Raw genomic sequence first — 25,394 nt, forward strand, 5'->3', positions numbered from 1 at the left:
GCTTGCAGTGAGCTGAGATCCGGCCACTGCACTCCAGCCCGGGCGACAGAGCAAGACTCCGTCTCAAAAAAAAAAAAAAAAAAAAAAAAAGAAAATGCATTTGATCTGAGATACCTAGTAGTAGCAGCCATAGTTGTTAGTATCTTCTGAAAATGTACCATGTGTCAAACATTATTTGAAGTGTTCATGTATTATTTAATTCTTACAACCACCCTGAAAGGCAGATATTATTTTCATATGAGAAACTGAGGTACAGAGACAGAAAATTAACAAGGTCATGGGGATAAGAAGTTGCCAAACCAGGATGCAAAGCCAGGCAACCTGGTTCTAGAGCACCTGGGCTAACCCTGATGCCCTGAGGCTCCTCTTAGTTCACTCCACTCCAGCAAACATGTGCTTCGCAACAAGAGATGGTTTTGTGTAAATGTGACTACACGATCAGGTGCCAACTAAGGGAATGCCAACTAATCACAGGACCTGTGGAAAAGTTTAATTTCACTGTGTACTTCTCTCTGCATTCAGAATAGATGATCCATAAGCCTAGTTCTAGGTCTATAATTTTGGTAGTATAAAAGAAAAGTTCCCCTGTGTCTACCAAATACAAAAAATTAGCTGGGAGTGGTGGTGCGTGCCTGTAATCCCAGCTACTTGGGAGGCTGAGGCAGGAGAATTGCTTGAACCTGGGAGGCGGAGGTAGCACTGAGCTGAGATCGCATCACTGCACTTCAGCCTGGGTGACACAGCGAGACTCTGTCCAAAAAAAAAAAAGAAGTTCCTTTGGGGCTGCCTCCTTAATTCCTATACTTCAACAGATACATTTCGAAAGCAGGTTTCAACATGCATTTCCTAGAACCCTGGGGTCCTTCACAGGTGCCTCCAGAGCCTAAGTAGTTGTTCTCGCCAACCAGCCCACCCAGCATTTTAATGTCAATGAACTTGTATGCTGGAGGTTAAAATTATAATACAGTTAACAAACAACCTACCATTGTTTTAAAAAGTAACAGATTGGAAAGCACTGATTTTGGTTTGGCTGACCATGTACACTAGAGATTCTTTTTGGACATTTCATCATAATAACTGTGGATATACAAACTAGAAATTGTATAGCAATGAAGCTAATCTTTTTTTTTTCACTTTGGCATGTGGTATCTTTTTTCCCCGATACTCTGTATTCTTCCAAAAATATTATATAATATATACTTCTTCATATGTATTTGTTCTAATCCACTTTTTAAAATGTTTTTGAAAACTTTGGTTGAAAACTATTTATGCAATATTCTGAAATCTATATTTTCAGAATAGATTTAATATTTAGAATATTGCTACATTATTCAAATATTCATTTCTCATAACAAAATACTGGAACATTTTAAAACCTAGTCAATTAGAGTGTAAATTTTTACAGTGTTTTGGGGGAATAATTTTATTTATCTATTTGAGACAGGGTCTGGCTCTGCTGCCCAGGATGGAGTGCAGTGGTGCGATCTTGGCCCACTGCAACCTCTGCCTCCTGGGCTGAAGCCATCCTCCCACTTCAGCCTCCCAAGTAGCTAGGACTAGAGGTGTGTACCACCACACTTGGTTAATTTTTGTATGTTTTGTAGAGATGGGTTTCACTGTGTTGCCCAGGCTGGTCTCAAACTCCTGACCTCAGGCAATCCACCACCTCGACCTCCCAACATGCTGGGACTTCAGGCATAAGCCATGGTGCCAGCCAGGATAATATCATAAATTTAAAATGTACACACTTAGCCTGGTATTTTCATTTGTCGAAATTTTCTTACTGACCCATTCCTGCAGGTGCATACATGGAGGTTCACTGCAGCATTGTTTACGGGTACCTACCCAAAGGCAATGAAATCATTATATCAAAAAGATACCTGCATTTGTGTGTTTACGGCAGCACTACTCACAACAGCAAAGAGATAGAATCAACCTAAGTGTCCTTCAATGGAGGAATGGATAAAGACATTTCCTTTTGGTAGGTACCTAGTTAGTGGGATTGCCAGGTAGTTCTATTTTTAGTTCTTTGAGAAATCTCCATACTGTTTTCCATAAAGGCTGTACTACTTTTTTTTTTGAGATGGAGTCTCACTCTGTTGCCCAGACTCAATGGAGTACAGTGGCACGATCTCGGTTCACTGCAACCTCCACCTCCTGGGTTCAAGCTATTCTCCTGCCTCAGCCTCCCGAGTAGCTGGGATTACAGGTGTGCACCACCAGGTCTGGCTAATTTTTTGTATCTTTTAGTAGAGATGGGGTTTCACTGTGTTAGCCACTATGGTCTTGATCTCCTGACCTTGTGATCCACCTGTCTCGGCTCCCCAAAGTGCTGTGATTATAGGCATGAGCCACTATGCCCGGCCAAAACAATGTAATTTTTAAACAACTGCATGGAATCTGTTTTATGGATGTACATGATTTATTCAGCCACTTCTTGTGCAGGGCATTTGTTTTCTTTCCTCCCCTAACCTTTCCCTGGCCCATCTTGCCCCAATCCTGATTTTCCTTTTATAAACAATGCTGCAATGAACCTCCACGTATGCACCTGTAGGAATGCTTCAGTAAGAAAATTTCTTTATACATGGAATACCACTAAGTCATAACCAAGAATAAAATCGTGCATTTTGCAGCAACATGGGTGAAACTGGAAGTCACTATCCTAATTGAAATTACTCAGAAACAGAAAGTCAAATACTGAGTGTTCTCACTTATAAATGGTAGCTAAACAATGGGTGCACATGGACATATGGAATGGAATAATAGAAACTGGAGACTCCAAAATGTGGGGGTCTGGAAGTGGGTAAGGGTTGAAAAATGACCTATTGGGCACAGTCCGCTATTCGTGTTATGGGTACACTAAAAACACAGACTTTACTTACCACCACGTAATACATGCAGGTAAGAAATCTACACTTGCACCCCTAAATATATCAATATAAAAAAATTTTAAGTTACTTTCATCAGTTTTAAGAGATCCTAGATTGTAAAATGTATCTTGATATAATAGATGTTAAAAATTGGGAAAAATATCTGTGGACATGGTTATATATCATAATTATCAGATGACCCCGATCTCAGGGATGCTGAAGTGCAAAATATAAGCAAAGTGTAGCTTAGATCAATGATACAGACTTCAGTTATAAACACTGTTGGATATAAATATATTAATACACAGCAATGACTAATATAAATATATAATGATAATTAAAGTGTAGGAAAATGCTAGGATGATAAAACCCAACTGTCAAAAGTGAGTGTCTTTAAGGAGCAGAGTTCAATTGTGATGGCATAGGTGGAGGGGAATATAACCTCTTTGACTATTTTAATACTTTAGGAGGAATACATGTGATTTGTGGAAAAAACTAGACAATAAAAAACCACTGCATAAGTAAAAAAGATTTGAGGTAGTATAGCATTGTGAGAAAATGACTCAAAAGTCTCACTGAACTCGCATTAACTTAGTGATTTCACTTTTGTCTCCCTGTGGCATCTGCTTCCAGGGCCCGAAACAACCAGTAAAGCTAGTAATTAGCCCCTTGCTCTACCTACATCCTCCCAGCCCTTGCAACAACCCAAGACAGATGTAGACGCCTCCGTTTCACAAATGAGCTGTACAGGGTGAAGTTTTTTCCCCCTGGTCATGCAGCTGCTATGGCAGTGCTGGATTCCAGACTCAGCGCCATCTGGCCCCAGACCTGCCCTCTCTCCAATTCTGGGCTGCTATCATTGCCATCTAGTGCTTTGTGTATTTGCTCTTTATCCTTGGCTATTCATTTTCTTCTTACGGGAATTCCAAATTATTTTCTCTTTCATGCTACATTGGTTTTCAGCTATTTCTAAGCTGGAAAGCTAATTTATTATATAGCTTGAAAGAAATATTCTAATTGAATTCACTAAAAATTAATGCATTTCCTCTTTTCAAGCAATTTTCCCCTCTCGACTGTTCTGAGAATATATTCATAATAAACTCCTTTGCTTTCTACTTGCACATGATCCTTCTACCTTTAACAAGTCAACTTTACAAAACGATACACTGAACACTTTCGAGTGCTTTCCTTTAATGAGAAGGTGCTATGACGGTAAAAAGGGAAATTGGCAGACAGTGCACAACTCAACGGTCACCAGACAGCCCAGCCAGGAAGCACGAAGCCAGCACCTTCCAGGCCTCCTCCAAACTGGGAGAGGGGATGAAACTGGGAGCTTAGCCTGTCTCATCCTTTCCAGTTGGCCAAAGGTTTAAACCCAGATAGAGCTAGAACTTGAAAGGAAAGGAGATTTGTTGAAATATTTCTTCGATTACTTTCTAAATCCTTCCCTTTTTGTTCTAACCCATTTCTTATATCTCCACATACAGAGGTTGACATGAAAATTTGGACTTTGACCCACAGTGATTTTCTACCGTCTCTAATATACGTTTTGGTCTAAGTAGAAACTGTTAGGAATGAGAAGAATTGTAGTAAAAAATGAACTGCCAGGAAATATAAATTCTAAGCCTATGCCACTGATTGCTAAGTTATGTTTCTTTGGGTCATTTATCATTCACTGGGGAAATGGAATGAGGGCTTCAAAAATTAATGACAGGGTCGGGAGTGGAGGTAAACCAGGAGCGAAATGTTTACGCAGTCCTGCCCTACACACACACACACACACACACACACACACACAATGAAAGTAAGATATCAGGAGTGAAGGCGAAGATATGGAAGAGAAACGTCAGGATGCAAAGGAGGTGAAATGAACTTGTCTCCAAAGGCCTCCTGCAGAAGGAACTGGATATGGGCTCACCTGAATCCTTCATGGGGCAGAGGGCACACTGCATGCCCCAGGCCTCTCCATACAGACAGCAGCACTCAGTGTACGTCGTCTGCTTGCCCACAAGAGGCCGGCTACACACGTACTCATCACTCAGATGTTCCCAGCACAAATCTTGGTAGACATCAGTTTCTTCTATTTGTTCTGAAAGGGAAAACATAGTTCCATGAAAATTGCACAGTTATTCCTATTTATAAACACTGTGTTGGAAGCCAGAAAGTCTCCAAGCTTCCATCTAAGAGTGACTTCCAAGTAAAAGTCTGAATTCAGTCTGTTCTTTGAATGGATCAATTCTCTGTCATCTCCAACTGGGTGTCATTCCATCAGCTGAAATTCCACCTGCCCATCCGGTCCCAACACAATACTTCTCTCTACAGTTTCCTACTGTTATATACAATGCCCACTATTTTGCCTATCCGTCATAAGCCTGACGGGCTTCTCACTCTTCTAATCTTCACTTTTTCATTTACTCCTGTCAAACCCTACCATTTCTTTCCACGTAACGGTTATTGAATTCACGCCTTCTCATCCATTTAATCTGACAAAGCCCTGGACCAGTGACATTTCATCCTAGAGTCTTTAATTCCTACCTTTCAACTGACTTCATCCAAAGCAGTCTCCTGAGGCGAATGATAGATGATGCCAATTATCAGCAGCTTTTTGCCAATTATCCGTAGCATCAGGGATGACAGGAGTTTCTGTCAGTGGACTTCTGGGCTCTCCACCACCTTGTTGAACTCCACCCTCTGCTCTCCTGAGCCTTATCCACTCCCACCACTCTGCTGAGCACACCTAATTATCTTTCCCTGAATTACATTTCCCTCAGCTGCCTTTGCAGGTTAGGGATGATGAACCCTCAGCCATGGAACCACCCCGCCATCTGCTCAGCCACTCCATGGTCCATACTTAATGAGTATGTCCAGGCTATTAAATCTCTTGCATACTGATGATATGCATCTTATTATTATTTCTGTAAGTATCTCATTTTAGTTATTTCAAAATACCCAAGGAATTCATTTTTTCTATTTTCCAATGGTTCACAATTTTAGTTAAAAGGAAAACCTTATGATATTTACTTGGACACAGGTTTGCATCTCCTGGAAACATACCGTTTGACTCAGCCGGTCTTATACATCTTTTTTCTGATGCATCCAGGACCATGGGGTGAGTACAGAAGCAGTTGTAAGAGCCCTCTGTATTAACACACTGGCCATCAATACAACTACTGGGGTCTTGACATTCATCCATATCTTAAGAGAAAAAAAATATTACTAAAGAAAATCAGCCATCAGTCGTACCTCATACACTTACCAAACTTTACACATTGCTCTATTTAGTCCAGATTCCAGGGGCTGCCACTTTTAATTAACCACACGTTATCATCCAAAAGAGAGTGGCTCTGACTATAAACATGCAAGCTGCTCAGACTGAAAAACAACATTGCTGCTGCTGCTGACATTAAATAAGGAAAGAAAACATTGATGAACAGGATATGCTTAGAAATTTAAGATAAAATGGCTCCTTATGATAACTTTTAAAATTATTGCCTTTTGCTATGTTTTTCTGCCTAGTATATATGGTTTTCTGCTTAAGCATTAAAGTCTGGGTCAGTATTTAAAATGGCTCTCACTTGCACAGTATGAGTGATGAAACAGGAGGTGCCACAGACCGAAAGAACACTTCAGTTATGCCAGTGGCCTGAATTATAATTCCACAGTGAATATTAACTCTTTGTTTGAAATACATTCAAACAGTAGAATGGAGGTGGGTTTTTTTTTTTTTATTTTCTTAAATTGCGGTTAAGGAAAAGATCCCTAAAACATTTACACATCTTTTCAGCATATGATTTAGATTCAAGGAAATTGTTTTTACTACATAGCATAGTTATTTTTTCCATCTGTATATTTTCACAGTACACCATACTATATCCCCTTAAAGCTTACCAAAGCACTGCAGTTTCACAGGATCGTAGTATGTCCCTTGCTTACAGTAGCATTCATACCCAGGCCGAGTGTTCAAACAGAAACCATTTTTGCAGATTTCTTGTCCAAAAAGTAGGCATTCATCTGCATCTATTGGGAAAAAATTGAGAAATACAAAAAGGAGTTAGGTTTGATCTTTCAATTAAAAAGAGTATAACCAGATTTGGGGCTTTAAGTTAGATATTATAATATTTATATTCCAAAGAATCCTACAGAAACAGCAATATAATATTCTTAAAATAAGGCCTAATTGGCAGGCATACAAACATAAACAGATGTAGTTTGTCTGTGATATTTGAGAAGCAATGGCCAAACCATTATTGGAGAAGTGTATTTGTAAATATGGTTTCTGAGACGCTACCTCATATTTGATGAAATGGTCTATGGTTCCATAGTGGCATCAACAGAAGGATATATACCTTTTAAGAAACGTGTTCTATAATGTATATTCTGGCCCATTCACTAGTTGAGATGTAGAAAGTTTCCAAGAAGGTTTGGTGGAACTTGAATGCAAGTCTTTCTTGATAAAAGAAAGCACAATTTGCTAAGGGGGTTAGCAGACCCATTCCCCCATAGAATTAACAGTTTGCTATCTCAGTTTACTCAGTGATAAATTAGAGACAATAGGAACATCTACCTAATAAGAGTGGAAGGATGAAATGAGATAATCCATGGCTAGGACTCAGTATATACTCTAGCATAAGCAGATACTCAAAAGTGTTATCTGTTGCTTTTACTGCTATTATTAGCATTAGTTCTAGCATTTTAGAGCTAATGTCATCTATTCCTTATTTTACAACCTGAAGACTCCATAGATGATTTGCTTAAAGTTACACAGATAGAAAATGGCAAAGCCAAGCCTAGAACATATGGCTGGTTGGATCTGAATCCAATCTTCTTCCAACCATTAACAGCACTGCTAAAATAGGAAGAGGAGGAATTTATTTTCATATAAAAGAGAAGATGAATTTATGGTGAAATCAGAGCTCTATACCTTAATATGAAGGGAGATTTAACTACATCCCTGCAAAAACATAGTAATGTATATTTGTGAATTTGGAAACCATTCAACACTTATTATAAACCAAGTCTTCTCATTATTTAATTGGACCAAATCACAGATGTATTTAAAAAAACACAAATGGAATTTCTTATCCAGCTACTGAATTATACCATATTATTCAAACACTAGTTTTCCAAAAATTGACAATAAAAATGATTTTATAGTCTGTTTCCCAGCTACTTAGCAGTCTTCAGTATTAAACTATAAGGGAAAAAAATAACTTTGTATGTAAAAGGTAATATCTCTATCGTGAAAATGTCAAAAGTGAGTGGTTAATGAGGAAATATTCATACATGTGGATATTCACCAAAATTAAAAGGCTGCACATTTATTTTAGAATTATATAATAGTAGCATTAAATATACAAAACATGTCTACTCTGGTTGTCTTCCCTTCCATTTCTCATTATGAACTTGTGGCCACTGGTAAAAGGCCCCACAACAGTAGGATAAAGTCTAAAAATACAAGAACCTTAGCTTTGTTGATGACCATAAAGACAAATAGTGGTCAAATTTATATGATCATAATTTATATGATTTCTATTAAGCATCTAGAATAAAATAATATATTTAGTAAGTATGTACTAGGTACAGAATTTGTTAAGTACTTTCAGATACATTATCTTATTTAATCCTTATCATAACCTTTGAGAAATTATTCCTATCTCAGGGATGAAGAGATAGAAACTCAGAAGTTCACCTCCCAATGTCTACTTCCCAGCATCATACAGTTTGTGTTCTGACTCCAAGTCCATGGGGACTTTCTTTTAATGGTAGAATTAAGGACTTTGTAATCAGTTTTCATGACTGAAAAGAACTCTAATTCTGTGAAACCCAAGCCATGCGTTCACTTGAGTATCTCACATATACACAATGTGTTGAAAATTTCTTTCCACTTGATTCTGACCTTTATAGTTCTCACCACCAGCTTCGGAAGAGGATTCTCCAGCAGGCACAAAACCTTTCCCTTTGGGACACATATCAGTGAACTCAGCTGATTTTAGAAGAGACAAAACCAAGAAAAGAAATAAGTCGGAAAGAAAAAAAAAAAGAATCAACATCTTCCATGAATGCATGTTTCAAGTTCAGTTTTGCTTTCTCAGACTCGGTAACTTTAAGGCAATTCCAGCAAATAAATTTAGTACAATCTCAAAAAATTACGGATTAAGTGCAAAGAAATCTAATGACTTCATAGATTTTCTTACACTTTTTAATTAAAAAAACCTCCAAGTTCACTCATATTTTCTTACTCATGCTTTACTTGATATTATAACTATTATTTTTCCATGACTGTGATGTCTACTTTCTTTAAGGTTTAATAAGAATCAATTATACAAAATCTTAGCTTCAATACACAAACTTTAGTTACGAATAATGCTGTATCATTATTAGCAGCAAAGACTGATTTTAATTTTAAAGTGGAATAAAACTGAATTAACTTTCTGCCAAAATATCACACAGAACCTCAGTGTCACAGTACACTCTGATGAAGAGAAGTTCAAGGATTCATATTAAGATGGGATGCGGGTGCTGGATCTAGCCCTGAATGAAACTCACTATATGGTAAGTCGCCTTGAGTTGGCTGTGGGAGTGAGTGTCATCATTTCAAGGCCCAGGGACACCATATGACCAAACACAAGTGACTCGACCACTCAGCAGATTCTTACCAGTTCCCAAGACCGGGCAGGGGAAGATTTCACAGTTATCTCCCCATCCCGCACCCGATGTACAGCAGCATTCTTGTTTCGTGACATTGGGAGCCAACACATTATCACAGAGACTGGCGTCATTGAGATTATAGTAGCATTCTTTCTTTTCTTCTTTGGGTTGATCTACATCTAAATCTAAATGGAGTAGAGAAGGTAAAGAGCGACAACAGGACACATCAGAACTACCTAGCACAACTCGCAGAGAATGCAGTGGGTGAAAGAGTGACCGTGTCAATAGCATTTGCTTTATAGAAAATGCTTTCCACTTTCAGTGTCAGATTCTTCCACTTTGAGATAAAAATGCACTTGGAATCCTGAGTTTTGGTGGAATTCTAACATACCCCAGGAGTGTAAATCTGTCAAAACCATTTCCTTTTACGTGAACCAATTACTTTATTATTGTAGATTTGGCTGTGAGTACAGTTTCCATATCTGCTTTTCTTGCCAAACATAGGGCCATTTGTTACTGAGCTATAACACCTACTTAAATCAATAAAAATTTTCTCCAACACTTGACCAGGGGTCTGAGCCCACACATAATATTTAACCCTTAGGTAGTTATTTGAATCAACCATGCTCCCAATCTCTTCTGAAGACTGCACAGAAGAAGATAACTAGGAAAATACTGCTGTAACCTGGAGCCTATTAAATAACCTTTCATCACTGAAAATGTAACTACTTAAATTGTTGCAAATATATGACTTTGAATGAAATAATGAGTGCCAGCTAAGCCTCAGGGTAGAATTTCAAATCTGGGTTCTAGTCCCAGCTCAAGTGCGTCCTAGAGGAAAACATATTCTAACAGATTCAGCTTAACTCTCTGTGTGATAAAACACGAACGAGATGATATGAAAGAATACAAATGATAAGAACAAAATCCACCCACTTTCAGATAAGGAAACAGATAGAATTCGATCAGATATGAAGTCTTTGAACAAGTCTGTGCTTTTAAAAAATGATCACTATTTTGTGACTAGACTTGGAAAGTAGTCACACCCCTTCTCTCCTGTATGCTATAGAGTTCAAATTACTGCCTATGATCCAGTTTGAATTTATTAACTGTTTTTATTTAATGCAACATCAAATAAGAAGCTGACTACTGTCATAATAATTACTTAGATTAATTCTAATGAAATATTGTCACTAGAACTCTACTACTTCCAGATTCTTGGACTCAAACTGTAAGGTCAAAAGGAAGACATTTACTGGTGAGGGTAAGAGTTTAATGTCCGCACATACTTACACTTACCTTTGTTTTGAAGTTAGTAGATAATTATATGAGCAGGGAAATTAAATAAATTATTTTTGCAATATCTTCCTATATGTTTCTTTTGGCAGGGCCTAGTTGACAGTGGGAATTTTACTAATATATTAAATAGTAAATGTGTTTCTAAAATATAAACTCATAAAATTCTATCAGAAAAGCTACTGCCCTTTCTTTCCTCTTCTGGCATTAAAAGCAAGCAAAGCAGCAAACAAACCTTGGAAATATACACTCCTCTCAGAACACAGAGTATCAGTGAGACTATAAAGATCCCTCATCTAGTTGATTCTGGCCAATTCTCTGATTATTTTGTCTTTGACAGATTTCAGCTTGGACAGTAAGTTAGCATTAACAGCTGATGACAAATGTAAACCTAGAACAAGTGTCCAGGAAAAAACTCAAATGCTGATTTCTATGCAGCAGTTTATGAAGTGGTTTTAAATCATTTCCTCGTGTGTGAAATTGGGTAAAACCTGCCACTTTCCTCATCTGGTCCAGCTTGCTTCAAGTGTGGAGAGGACTGAAATTCACTTTGTGCACTCTTAACGGAAAGGATCTTCGTTAGAAGGGCCTTCGAGCTCTTAGACATGGAATTACTTGGGAAAACTAAGAGTACGTATTTTAAATTGTTACTAAATCAATTATGAACCCTACAGAAAATTTTATAATCTCTCCCTCAACACAGTGAATAAATTGTCAGCCTGTTACTACTACCAATTCTGCTCAATTATTTTCTTCAGCTGGTCCAAAAATGTAGCTAGCTATTAATAAATAATAGTGAGAAATACAAATCAAAAAAGCAACAGGGTTTTGGTAATCAGGTTTATTCTATGGTTTGTGCTAAAAGAAGGCTCAATTTTTTTCCCCTCATGTACAAAGTTGTAAGTATGTCATGGTGTTTATTACAAAATGGAATACTTGTAATAAGGCCTCAGTGAAGATTATACTCACAGGTAATTAGAAACTACAGGCTTCTCTTGAGTCAAAGCATGTCAAAATTTATAAATATATATGAATTTAAAATCTGAAATATATTTATATATAATTTTATGTATTTTAAACACACACACATATATAGACAAATACATATATGGTAAACACTGTTTTGTTTACTAAAACGTTTGTTACACTCATGTCATAAAAACTAAGAAATAAAACAATCTTTGCCTTTTTGGGGAAAGAAGCAGATTACTTCCCATAAGGGAAATAATCAACAATATAATTGTAATTATTCAGGTTTTACACTGGTTGTTAAAAGTTTTGGTCTTATTTTCTAAGACGTTTGAAAGTTCAATGTTTATACAGCTGAAACTGAGGGTTAGTCAGGCCCTCATCTGTGTTTGGAAAGAAATTCAAATTCTTTTTAAAAAACTAGTCCACAAAGGTCATTCTGGGAAAAGCTACAATTTCCCTATCTTCCTAGTCTTTAAGTAATTAACTTCCTAGAGCATTTTTCCATTGGGATAAAACTCTGGTCAGTAAATATGTGATAATGTAATTTCTTAAAGAAATTCTTATAAGAGTTTAGTTCATTGCTGCCAGGGGTAGAGGGTTTCTATATTGGAAACTAATTTTAAAAGATCAAATCAATAGTCATAGAAAGTGCCAAGTATTAAAAAAAATGAATCTTCTTTTTCTTAAAGATATTATGAATAAGATTAGCTGTACTACATATCTCATGCCACAGACTTCTAAAAAATATATGAATCCTCCTTCAGACTTCTAAAAAATATATTAATCCTCCTTCAGTATTTTCAGATTTGAGTTTTCAATTTGCATTAAGAGGTTGGCTTCACATTTGCATAAAAAGATCAAGTTTTTCATATTTTATTCTAGAGGTGTGGCCAGTAACAACAAGAAAGTTTGGTTTTGGGCATTTTCTATGTTTTTTTCTGAGGGAACGTTTACAGAGGACTTTTCATGTGACCCATAGGGTGACTATATGAGATAGAAGGTGCTGGTAAATACAGTGTCCTCAATTCCCAGAAGAGAAAACTAATGTCGGTTTCAAGTGGCCTATGTCTACTGCTTTCCCCAAAACCCTTCTTTGGAGCTCAGGTTCTTACCTCACATAGCATGGGTTTGTTCTGCTTTGCCCTTTATTCTTTGCGTTTTTTTTTTGTTTTCATCTTTGAGATAAATGGGAAGAAGGACACAGATAATCTCTGCTGCTGGGGGTTCAGCAACAAGGCCACAAATAGTGCAATCATGTCCCCTGGCTCTGAATAGGAAGGAGTAGGTTTGAGCTGAAGACACCAGTATAAAGAGCCCTTTCTGGGAGCTCCTCCTGTCTTGGTTCATCAGCCTAAAGAGGGTGTGGGCCATTTGCTTGTAGGGCCATTTCCTTCTTTAGTCTTTCCCCATAAATGTCTAATCTTAGGAATTACTGTTGGGATGAGAAAATCTACAACATGTAGTTGGTCAAAGTGGATATGAGCTTTTTAAATGGGCTCTCCCTTTCCATTTACAATGTGTTCTGAAGGTTTTTATGAGCTAATCCTCTCTGAACCTTTTTGGAACAGTCAGAATTACTACAATGACCCAAGAGTAACACTGCTAATACACATGAATAAATAGTTACCCCCAAAGAAACAGCTGCCTGTAGTCCTGAAAAGAGATCAATGGATAAAACTGTGCGTGTGATGATGTTCAATAAATTACTTTCAGCAGAATTACCCAGGGCACTTTATTTCCCTTCTTATTTTAAAAATGCTACAGGCATTAATGTTTTTAGTGAGAAAGAATTCTTTAATATTTCAAGGAGACATAAAGGAAAACTTAGAAATTCATATGCTTTGTTTTGAACAAACTTGGAAAGAACTTGGAAAATGAGAAATGTGTTTTTCTTTTTTTCTTTTTCTTTTTCTTTTTTTTTTTTTTTTTTTGAGACAGAGTCTCACTCTGTTGCCCAGGCTGGAGTGCAGTGTTTCAATCTTGGCTCACTGCAAGCTCCGCCTCCTGGGTTCACGCCATTCTCCTACCTCAGCCTCCCAAGTAGCTGGGACTACAGGCGCCCACCACCATGTCTAACTAATTTTTTGTATTTTCTATAGAGACGAGGTTTCACCGCTCAATCTCCTGACCTCGTGATCCGCCCGCCTTGGCCTCCCAAAGTGCTGGGATTACAGGCATGAGTGACCTCGCCCGGCAGACATTTCTGATCTTAAAGCTTGAAACTTAACATTTGTCTTATCTGAGTTCCTTTCTCAGGAAATGACCTTCAGGCCTCTTAAAAAAAAGTATCAAAGAACTGAAACTCACCAGATCACCACATCCTGACATGAGATGCTGATCCCTGATTCATCATGATGCTTTCCCTGTCCCTCCCTTGCTCTTGTTTTCTTACACATTGTTACATTTCTTCCCCCTTACATAAACCCCTAGTTTTAGTCCATCAGGGAAGTGGATTTGAGACTGAGCTCCCATCTCCTTGGCCATAGCACCCAATTAAAGCCTTCTTCCTTGGCAATACTTGTAGTCTCAGTGATTGGCTTTCTGTGCAGTGAGCTAGAACCTAGACCAAACCCGTGGTGTTCAGTAACAGAAAGTGGATAACCTAAGATGGTAAAACATGTTAAAGCAGTCAAAGTGAAGTTTAGAAAAAAAAGCACAAGAGTAAAAACACTTTAAAAGAGGATCCCTCCACATAGTTCTTGCTCTTAAAGAGGTCTTAAGGAGTGAACTGGAGGCTTCACTCCCAGGACACACACACACAACCCCTAGGCCTCACTGCACAGGGATGGGCAGACAAGGCTATCAGGGAAGGATGCCTGGTGGAGCTGACATCTAGTGAAGGCATTATAAGAGAATGGAGAAAATGAGCCAGGGACAGTGAGAAGGTGAGGAGTGGAGAAAGTCAGGGATATTACTATAGAGTGGAAAAGCAGGGAGAAGAAAAATGAGCAGAAATGGATGAATGAAGGGGCTCCTGAGCAGAAATGGATGAATGAAGGGGCTCCTGAAAGCCAAATAAAGTACCGTGGGCCCAGCCCTCTGTATCCATGGGTTTCACATCTGTGAATTCAATCAACTGCAGATCAAAAATATTTGAAAAAATAAAAAGCATACAAAAACAAATAATACAAATAAAACAACAGTATAGAGTAACCATTTACATGTCATTTATATAGTATTACGTATTATGAGTCATCTAGGGATGATTCAATGTATACAGGAGGATGTGCATATGTTATATGTAAATACTACGCTGTGTTCTATCAGTGACTTGAGCATCCATGGATTTTGGTATCAGTGGGGGCCCTGGAACCAAGCTCTCTTAAATACCAAGGGACAGCTGTACTGCAGAGAAAGAAAAACGAGAGAAGAGCACAGAGTCAGAATAGGAAGCACATATGGAGATGGGGGAATGAGCAGATGCCACACAACACAAGCCTGTAACATTCCTGACACTCGGGCGTCATGAGGGCCTGCAAGGATAAATGCATGAGTAAAGCAAATCCGAAGTGACACACAAAGTGTATGAAAATGTTTAAAAGGAAATGCACAAACCATTCCTCTTCAGGTTTAGTTTATGGCAAGTTCTAGGATCCAAAATGCATTTCTAATGCAACATTATGGGTATATCTTGTAGTATTAAGACCAGCCTGGGCAACATAGTGAGACCTCGTCCTACAAAAAAGTTTTAAAAACAAGCTGTGCATGGTGGTGTGGGCCTGTAATCCCAGCTACTCAGGAGGCTGAGGTGGGAGGATCACTTAAGCCCAGCAGGTCAAGGCTGCAGCAAACCATGACCATACCACTACACCACTCCTGCCTGGGCAACAGAGTGAGATCCTGTCTCAAAAAATAAAAATAAATGAAGGTACAATGGTGTGTGTGTGTGGTGTGTGTGTATAGTTTTAGTCTGTCACTTTGATTGATATGTCAGGTCATTAAAACACTGACACCTCTTTATCAGAAACTCAGATATGACTTTAGATACTATCTATAGCAAGCAGAAAATCTTATAAAAGCAGTTTGGCTTTTATACCAAAAAGATGATACCTTCTCATTATCATCACTGGATGTGGGAAGAAACTTGACTCAGTAATTTTTTTAAAAACAAATGAATGTATTTTCCTCAGCCTTACCTACATTTACGGTATAGATCCATTACAAATACACAATATGACCTCAGGAGTTTTATGGCCTTTTACAATATTTGCATTATAAATACTGTGGTCTTTCTTTAATATTTTTTCCTACCAAAAGTCTTTTTTTCCAATCAGAAATAATTTTTATAAAACTCCTTCAATGTTAAATTTCTTTAACAGGTTAACTAAACATATTTTAAAAAACAGACTCTGCCACATATAACAGTTGACTGATTGTTACATGTGGTTTCCTGCCTTTAAAAAATGTGTACATGCACAGCCGGGCGCGGTGGCTCACGCCTGTAATCCCAGCACTTTGGGAGGCTGAGGTGGGTGGATCATGAGGTCAGGAGATCAAGACCATCCTGGCTAACATGGTGAAACCCCGTCTCTACTAAAAATACAAAAACGAAATTAGCCGGGCATGGTGGCGGGTGCCTGTAGTCCCAGCTACTCAGGAGTCTGAGGCAGGAGACTGGCGTGAACCTGGGAGGCAGAGCTCGCAGTGAGCTGAGATCACGCCACTGCACTCCAGCCTGGGCAACAGAGCGAGACTCTGTCTCAAAAAAAAAAAAAAAAAGTGTACATACACAAAACCTGTAGTATACCTTTCTAGGAAGGGAACAGGGATGCTGTTTGAGTTCAATTGTCAGAACTACCAAGATGAGTCCAGTGGGGAGACATTCTTTTTTTCTTTTAATTTAACCTCTTCCAGTTTAACTCAAGCAATCTGAAGCAGCACTTCTTACACGGAAGTGTGAATAGACATTTCCTTACTTAAGTGTGCCCCTATTAAATCTTTGAAAAAATGAAAAATTATTTTTATTCTGTAGAAGTAGCTAGGAATGGGAGGGATGGGTTATGAAAGGGACATGTGCTTCTAATGTGGAGAGGCAATTTATTCAACAGTTAGTGAGTGTCTACCATCCATCAGGCAACTGTGCTAAGCAGTGAGCTGTTTTGCAGTGGATGCAGAGAGAATAAGATGCAGAGACTGTTAGTCACAAAAACAAGGCACGTGGAGAGCAGAGAGGCAGAATCCCGTAATTCCACCTTGGGGATTTGGGGAATGTGTGACAACTTGGTAAGAGTCGAGCAGACTTTTAAAAAGGCTTGAGAGATATTTCAGGAAAGGCTAACGAGAAGACAGGCACAGTGGCTCATGCCTGTAATCCCAGCACTTTGGAAGGACAAGGCAGGCAGATCACTTGAGGTCAGGAGTTCAAGACCAGGCTGGTCAACATGGCAAAACCCTGTCTCTACTAAAAATACAAAATTAGGTGGGCATAGTGGCACAGGCCCGTAATCCTTGCCACTAGGGAGGTGGAGGCACAAGAATCACTTGAACTCAGAAGGTGGAGGTTGTGGTGAGCCAAGATCACGCCATTGCACTCCAGCCTGGGCAATGGAGCAAGAGCAAAGTCATCATCTTGGGAAAGCATAATTATTCGGGGTAACCATGAGCAGGGCATGGGCTTGGATGTAGGTATGGGGAGTGTAGGAGAGAAAGCTAAACAAGCAGGTTACATTACACAGGATAAAGGGTATTGCTGCCTTGCTAATGCATTTGGACTTCATGCTATAAAGCAGTGGCAAGCAGTTGAAAGACTGAATGATTTAAACTCAGATCTGTGTTTTGAAAACATTAACTCTGGCAGCAGTGTGGAGCAGGAATTGATGAGAGAGGCAGGGAGAGAAGGCAGGAGGCTACTGGAATGATCCAAGTAAGCGATGCTGAAAGACTGACCCAGGGAAGCAGCATCCAGAGCAGGGAGAGATTTGAAGAACACGCTGAAGGTAGAACTGGCAGGATGTTATGACAGACTGCTTGGATGACGAATGGGGAGACAAAAAATGTATGACTTCAGAATTTCTAGTATTGATGTCTGGCAATTAATAAATAGACACGGCTGGGCGCGGTGGCTCATGCCTGTTATCCAGCACTTTGGGAGGCCGAGGCGGGTGAATCACAAGGTCAGGAGTTCGCGACCAGCCTGACCAACGTGGTGAAATCCTGTCTCTACTAAAAATATAAAAATTAGCCGGGTGTGGTGGTATGCACCTATAATCCCAGCTACTCAGGAGGCTGAGGCAGGAGAATCCCTTGAACCCGGGAGGCAGAGGTTGCAGTGAGCCAAGATCGTGCCACTGTACTCCAGCCTGGGCGATAGAGCAAGACTCCATCTCAAAAATAAAAATAAATAAATAAATAAACAAACAAACAAACAGACACAAGTAGAGGAAATGGTGATTAATTTAGGTTTGAATAACTGTCAGCCAGAGAGGCTTACAAGACACCCTGGAAGACAAAGTCCAACAGGCAGCTGGAAATAGGAGCATGACACTCAGAACACAGGTCGAGGCAGAAGATATTTACTTAGCAGGCAATATCATATAAGTAACAGTTGACTCCAAAGCAGATAAAACATCCCAGGAGAAAAACATAAATAAGAAGAGAGCTAGGCATGCAACTGCCTGGGATGTTATTATTTCAGGAATGGGCAGGAGAAGAGGAATCTGAGAATGAGACAGGAACAGACTCGTCCAAGAGGCAGGAGAATGCAGGGAACAGTAATGTCGTGAAATCAATCACAGGGCAAAGATGGGGGAAAAGATGAAAAACCAGTGTCAAATGTTTCAGAAGACGACTCTGGGATGAGACTAAAGAGTTTAGTATATAGAAGCTCACTGACGGCTCACTTAGATGAAAAGTCAGAGGGCCTGATTTCAGTGCACTGAAGGTCAAATGGAAGATGGTTCTGCTGAGGCAGGGGAATATGGATGTCCTTTCAGAGTCCAGAGGTCAAGATGGTGACAGATATCGGATGGTGATACTGCAGGGGCCTTTCTTTTTGATTTATTTTTGTATTTGCCAATTTTCTATGATTAATGTGTATTATCTTAATAATGAAAAACAAAATGAAAAAAGCCAATTTTGAGAAGAATTTCATGTCTTGGTGTCCTCAGCCCTAAAAGTAGAAATGGTGAAGTGGGAAGATCCCTGAGTTGGGTTCCTGAACCAATTCTGCCCTTCATTAGCTATATAACCTTAAGAATAACATTTCAGCTGTTTCTCTGGGCTTCGGTGTCTTTATCTATAAATAAAAAAAAATTGAGCTGGAAAAATCACTAAGGTGGTTTCTAAATGCAGAAGTCTAGGATATAGTTCATGACGTGGGAATAAGATCTCAAATGTATTAGTGAAAACTGATATTTAAAGAAACCCTATGATAAATTGTTGAGTAAAGTGAAGAATTACTTTATAATACAACTAATCACCCCAACCTATATGCTTTATACTTTCTGATTTTGTTTGCTTTTCTTAAAGTGAAGAATACCTGTATGGATTACAATATGTATTTTTTTCATTGTGCTCTTTTCATTATACCTTCTGCTTTAAGAATAAGATTCTGTTCCTACCACAGAATTTCCTCTGTACACCAATCAAGGAAGAGAACAGCATTTTGTGGGTAAGGTCTGAAGGCTGCAGTTGCCAAGATTAAATATTTACTGCTTCCCTTAGAGTGCCCAAAGACATAAAGTTTTTATTGAGCAATTATCACAGGCACTAAGGAAATAATAGCATCAGACTATATTTTACATCCATACCTCCTTAAATGTGATGAGTGGCCTGGTATGGACATTTTTTTTAGTTACTTCTTTTTCAGATGCTTTTAGGCAATGCACAGCAATGTAAATTAGTGGCCAAAGGCCCAGGCAGTAAAAAACATTAAGGCAGACCTAAAAAATACATATGTGGGAAGCAAGAAAGTTTAGAAATAAAAACCCTAGGGCATGAGCGTTCCAAAGTACCTTAAAGGTTCATCTGGGACAATACCCTGCTGGAAGTGGGTGCTCTTCTGCCAGTGGGTATCCCACCTGTTCTTGGATGCCTCTGCGGGAAGCACTCCAGTATTTTGTGAGGCTACTTTTTGCTGACTAGCTCTTGTTAGTTTTTGGAAAGCTCTTCTGGATACTGACCTGAAATCTGCCTTCCTAATATCCTACGCTTTAGCCCTAGTTCTGTCTTCAGTATGATACCACATCAGATTATCATGCTACTGCTCATTGTTGGAATGTAGATTGTCCTGGGGGTGTTTTACAGCTGAATAAAAACGTGATAGCCTATGCTAGAAATCTATCTTCCCCTTCCTAAGCACTTTTCAGGAAGGATGAGATCTCAGCTTCAGTATATTATATATATAATGAAATTAATTTGAATCCTAGTCTAAAAACGTTTATTTATATTTGGCCTAAAATGTTTTGTTCTATGGAATAGCAGATTCTTTTTACTGGACAGGGTACAAACTCTCTTAACTGGCCAACATTTAACCAACTTGCTGTGTTAACTGATGTTTTCTTGCCCTGTGTAAAACACCATTGCTGATGCTCACGGAAGGGAGAATGCTCAGAGCCGGACGGCTGTTCTTGCAGAGGTCCACACACTTCTGCTCCTATAGGCTGCGCAGTATGCAAACCGAGACTCACCTAGGTATATACTCAAACATTCTGTGTCAGTGTATTGATTATTGTACTTACATAATTTAATTAAATATTACATCAACCAGTACAATATGAATGTGACTAGAAGAGCTGTTTCTAGGGCAAGTTAAAGCTTTAGAAAGAATCGATAAAGTTGATTCAGTAAAAGAAATGCTATCAACTTAGGTGTGGACAAGACAAATGTAAAAAATTGAGAAAAACTGTAAAAATCTAGAGGGATTTTACATTCGTTTGCTTTGGAAAAGGCTTTAGATTCTCCCTTCTACAAAGAAAGTGTAAGTAACACATAACAGATGGGGTTTATGCGGGATAGCCACACAAAGTCCACAAATGAACCTCTACACAGAAAAAGACCACAGCCTTTCTCTTCAAAGATTGGTGCATGAATGTACTTTTTTTTTCTTTTTTCTTTTGAGACAGTCTGGCTGTGTCGCTCAGGCTGGAGTGCAGTGGTGTGATCTCAACTCACTGCAACCTCGCCTCACGTGTTCAAGCGATTCACGTGCCTCTGCCTTACTGATTACAAGCATATGCCACCACACCCGGCTAATTTTTGTATTTTTAGTAGAGACAGGGTTTCACCTTGTTGGCCAGGCTGGTTTAGAACTCCTGGCCTCAAGTGATCTGCCTGCCTCGGCCTCCCAAAGTGCTGGGATTACAGGCGTGAGCCACTGCACAGGGCCAAATGTACTTATATCCTTTGAGTTAAAAATTAAATTTAGAAGATGTTACCTTTTTATGATTTCCAGTTTTTAATCACCTTTTTCAAATAATTGATCAATTATTGGCTCTGATGAAATCAGACAGAAGGCTTCTGCTGAAGTTTATGGCTAAACTCAGTCTCTCAGGATACTGCTAGAAATTTTTTTTTTAATGAAGACTGTCATAAGACAGTGTTAAGACTCCATACAATCAAAGTTCACCAACAACTATACAAATTGAGGCATGATAAAAGTAAAAGCTGCCAGGAGCTATACAAATGAATAAGCTCCACTAGTTACTGGTTGGGATCCAACAATTATCTTTTTATCTTCCTCTACAGAGTGTGATCGTTGGAATATCCTGCATTTTTTCACTTAACATTGTATCACATATGTTTATCTTTATCATGACTATCTAAGCATCACGTACGCCATTTAATGGCTATATATTATGACATATGAATTATCTCATTCAAAATAACACTATAGGTGAGGTGCTACCCTATGGAACCAAGCAAAAATAAGAAAAAGACAGTTACTTAACCAATTCTGTTAGTGGTCAACCAGATTTTTTTGTTTTTTGGTTTGTTTTTTTGCTATTGTAGATCCAATTAAAATGAAAAGTCTCTTCTTTATGGAATATGTATTGTTGTGGTGGTCATTAGAATGAAGAGAAATCCTGTCACCAGTAATAACCTGTCTCTTCTCTTTCACAAAGTTTTTGAATTACAGTCTGTTCATTTAATTCTGTACCCTTAACCTTTCTATATTTAATAACTGAGGAAATATGTGTGGGTGAAAATATTTTTATATTTCATTTCCTATTACTTGCAAAGACAGCTATTTTACGCAGAACAAGTGTACCCTCCAGAGGAGTAGTGAAAGCTATTATTGAAGCATGGATAACACTGACTGAGAAAGAAAAAAAAAATGGTCTATGTTTCATTTTACTTGGCTCTCAAAGGACCATTTGGGCCTTTGCTTTCCCTAAAATACAACCAAGCTATAGCTACATGGCACAAACTAAAAGGGTGATTGGGAAGTTGATTAATTTATCTGGAAAACAGTCCAACTCTCTATTTCAGTTTGCACAGTGATGACACAGCCTAAATCAAATTTTAAGTGAATGCAAACATAGCCACTCTCTAGGCCAAATTCTGGAAAAACACCTTAAGAATTCCAAGTGGAAGTCTTTGTAGATCCTAAGAGGCCTATATGTTGCTTTTAATTTAGAGAAGTGTCAAAACACATTTCTCTAAGGGCCAAGAACGTATGGAAGATTATGCAACTTAATGAGATGGTGCCATATTAAATCCTGAGCTGATAGCTCTCTAAATTTTAAGCAATCCCCAGCAAATGTCCTCATCATTTTGGATCCTTTACCTTACTGGAGGCATCTCTGGTTTGGATAGAACATTAGAGGCCATCTAGCCCAAAGAGTCATCACCCACATCTTAATTCCATTGACAAGGCAGGCACAGAAGAACATGGAAGCTTCCAGAGACAGCACTGTGTCAGGACATCTGGCTAATTATCTCACTCCCAGCATTTATCCCAAAGATGGGTGGGTGCAGGTCTTTGAGAGGAGCCTGCCATTCCCTTGCACAGTGTCACTGGGACTTACCTGTGGAGGTCCGGGAGCGGCACTGCCCGGTCATGGGGCTGTACTCTTGATTTTCATCAGCACACACGCACAGGAAGGACCCTTCCACGTTTTCACAGAAGGCTTCACCACACACCCCACTGAGCAGTTCACATTCATTCACATCTGGAAAAGGGAGCACAGGCCAAGTGAGATGTGTGCCTCATTCATGACAGCTCTCTATTTTACCAGGTGTGCCAGGGCTAATAGTGTCTTGCTGAAAAGAAGGCGATCCCCAGAGAGCAGTCAAACCCCTTCTGCTCTTTTAGGGAAGGGGCTCTTTAAGGTAGAGCTGTCAGATTTGGTCTGGACAAAAGGACTATGAAAATTTAAGACAATTCTCAATTTAGTTTTTTTTGTTTTGTTTTGTTTTTTGTTTTTTTGAGATGGAGGCTTGCTCTGTCGCTCAGGCTGGAGTGCAGTGGAAAGATATCGGCTCACTACGAGCTCCGCCTCCCGGGTTCATGCCATTCTCCTGCCTCAGCCTCTCGAGCAGCTGGGACTACAGGCACCTGCCACCATGCCTGGCTAATTTATTTTGTATTTTAAGTAGAGATGGGGTTTCACCGTGTTAGCCAGGATGGTCTTGATCTCCTGACCTCATGATCCACCTGCCTCGGCCTCCAAAAGTGCTGGGATTACAGGAGTCAGCCACTGTGCCTGGCCAATTCCCAATTTAGTTTTAAAGGACACCCTGGAATTGTACTGCAAACCTAATATGTGCCCACTGACCATCTAGTTTTATCATTCTTGACTTTTCAACATAATGAAGTCTTAAATGACCCAACACTCTACTCTCAGTTTTTTTTTTTTTTTTGAGATGGAGTCTCATTCTGTCGCACAGGCTGGAGGGCAGTGGCATGATCTTGGCTCACTTGCAACCTCTGTCTCCTGGGTTCAAGTGATTCTTCTGCCTCAGCCTCCTGAGAAGTTGGGATTATAGGCATGCACCACCATGCCCAGCTAATTTTTGTATTTTTAGTAGAGACAGGATTTCACCATGTTGGCCAGGATGGTCATGAAGTCCTGACTTCAAGTGATCCACCTGCCTCAGCCTCCCAAAGTGCTGGGATTACAGGTGTGAACCACCATGCCTGGCCTACGCTCAGTTCTTAATTCAAGCAAAGTTAGAATCACCGATACTTCAGTAACCACAGAATTAAGTTCATTTAAAAAGCTTTTAAAATATACTTAAATATCTGAAAATACAGGTATTTCTCTGGTAGCCAAAGCATCCATAATTATCAATAGAATTCAGATTACATATTCCTTTGAGAAATGAAGGAGAGACCCCTATAGATACTCATCAGGCTACATTAATCATTCATGTGAAATGAATTGGTCCAATAACTAATCACTGATCTCAGGATGCCTTTTCAAATTCTGTTGATGTCCCACTGTGTAATTTCTATTTTGCTAAATGTTTTTCTTCTGTACTTAAATATACATAATTAAAATACAGTCAAGGAATCTCAGTGACAAGCACACTTTATTCAACATTTTGCAAGTACACAGCCCTAAAGAAAGGCTAATTTTATGTTTGACCTTGTCCAGTAGTGCTTTTTATCCTCTTTCCTCCTACAACATTTTATTTATGAGTATCCAGTTCAGCAAAGCACCTGAATTAGTCTGAAATGCTCACATGTCTTATGCATTAAACATGTACAAACATTAGCTTTCATGAGCATACTTTGAGATGGTTTATACAAAGTTAAAAATTTGAGCAATTATCTAAATCATTCCAGAAAAAAAAAATCATCCTTTCACCTGGTATACCCAGTTAATTGGACAAAAAGCTTATATATCTTGACTTATTTGGATAATTACCTCAGTTTTCCATTTCATTTGTATATAAAGAGATATAAATCCAATGAACTGGTTTCACTTGTGAAAAATACCATAACGTAAAGTAAAGCAGAGTTGAAATATTTAATCAACCTAGACAGTCATATTGAGACCAGAAAAACTTAAGAAATTGCCAGTTCACATTTATCAATTTTAGGTAAATGTTCAGTGGAACATTGTACTTTCCAACATGTATTATTGATGTGGCTAATAAACTCTATCTCATCAGACTGCAATAATTCAATCAAGAAATATTTCCAAGCTTACTTCTGTGGGGCAGGCCTGTACGGCCTGTATGTGAGGAAGCAATGATGAGCCAGCAGTCCCAACTCCTGCCTTCATGGAGCTTATAGTTGAGTTAGGGAAATTAACAAAATAATCGAAAACGCTTTGGTGAGCGTGAGGAGTGAAAAGTTCAGACTCAGTGAAAGCACGGAACAGCAGACCTTAAATGCAGGGGTGGGTTAGAGAAATGATACTGGAGCAAATAGCTGAAGGATGAGTAGGTGATAATGGGAGAGGTGCTGACTCATCCCCGTAGCTCTACAGAACACACAGGGTAAAGTGCATAGCATAGGTGCTCAGTCAATATTTTTGAAAGGATAAATACAAATACAAATAAAATGACATTTGTTGAGTTCACCAAAATGATAACAAATATTCCTTCTCTAAGGGTGGTGTTTCGTGTGCCAAGCTGAAATGTCAGCATGGGTTTAGTGTGCTCATCTAGCTGGTTAGAAATGAACATTAAGCAGCCAGGCGTAGTGGCTCACACTTG

General features: G+C 38.9%; 1 protein-coding gene across 1 annotated transcript in view; it reads right to left on the reverse strand.

Annotated features, from left to right (window-relative positions):
- LTBP1 (latent transforming growth factor beta binding protein 1) overlaps positions 1–25,394 on the reverse strand; it is a 282,394-nt gene that overhangs the window by 38,188 nt on the left and 218,812 nt on the right. Inside the window, 7 exon segments of the mRNA XM_011935989.1 lie at positions 4,789–4,959; positions 5,925–6,065; positions 6,759–6,887; positions 8,767–8,853; positions 9,527–9,703; positions 22,577–22,582; positions 22,754–22,897. Of these exon segments, the coding sequence (XP_011791379.1) occupies positions 4,789–4,959; positions 5,925–6,065; positions 6,759–6,887; positions 8,767–8,853; positions 9,527–9,703; positions 22,577–22,582; positions 22,754–22,897 (855 nt within the window).

The sequence above is a fragment of the Colobus angolensis genome, unplaced genomic scaffold (genome assembly GCF_000951035.1).
Source record: "Colobus angolensis palliatus isolate OR3802 unplaced genomic scaffold, Cang.pa_1.0 Scaffold15, whole genome shotgun sequence".
NCBI lineage: Eukaryota > Metazoa > Chordata > Mammalia > Primates > Cercopithecidae > Colobus > Colobus angolensis.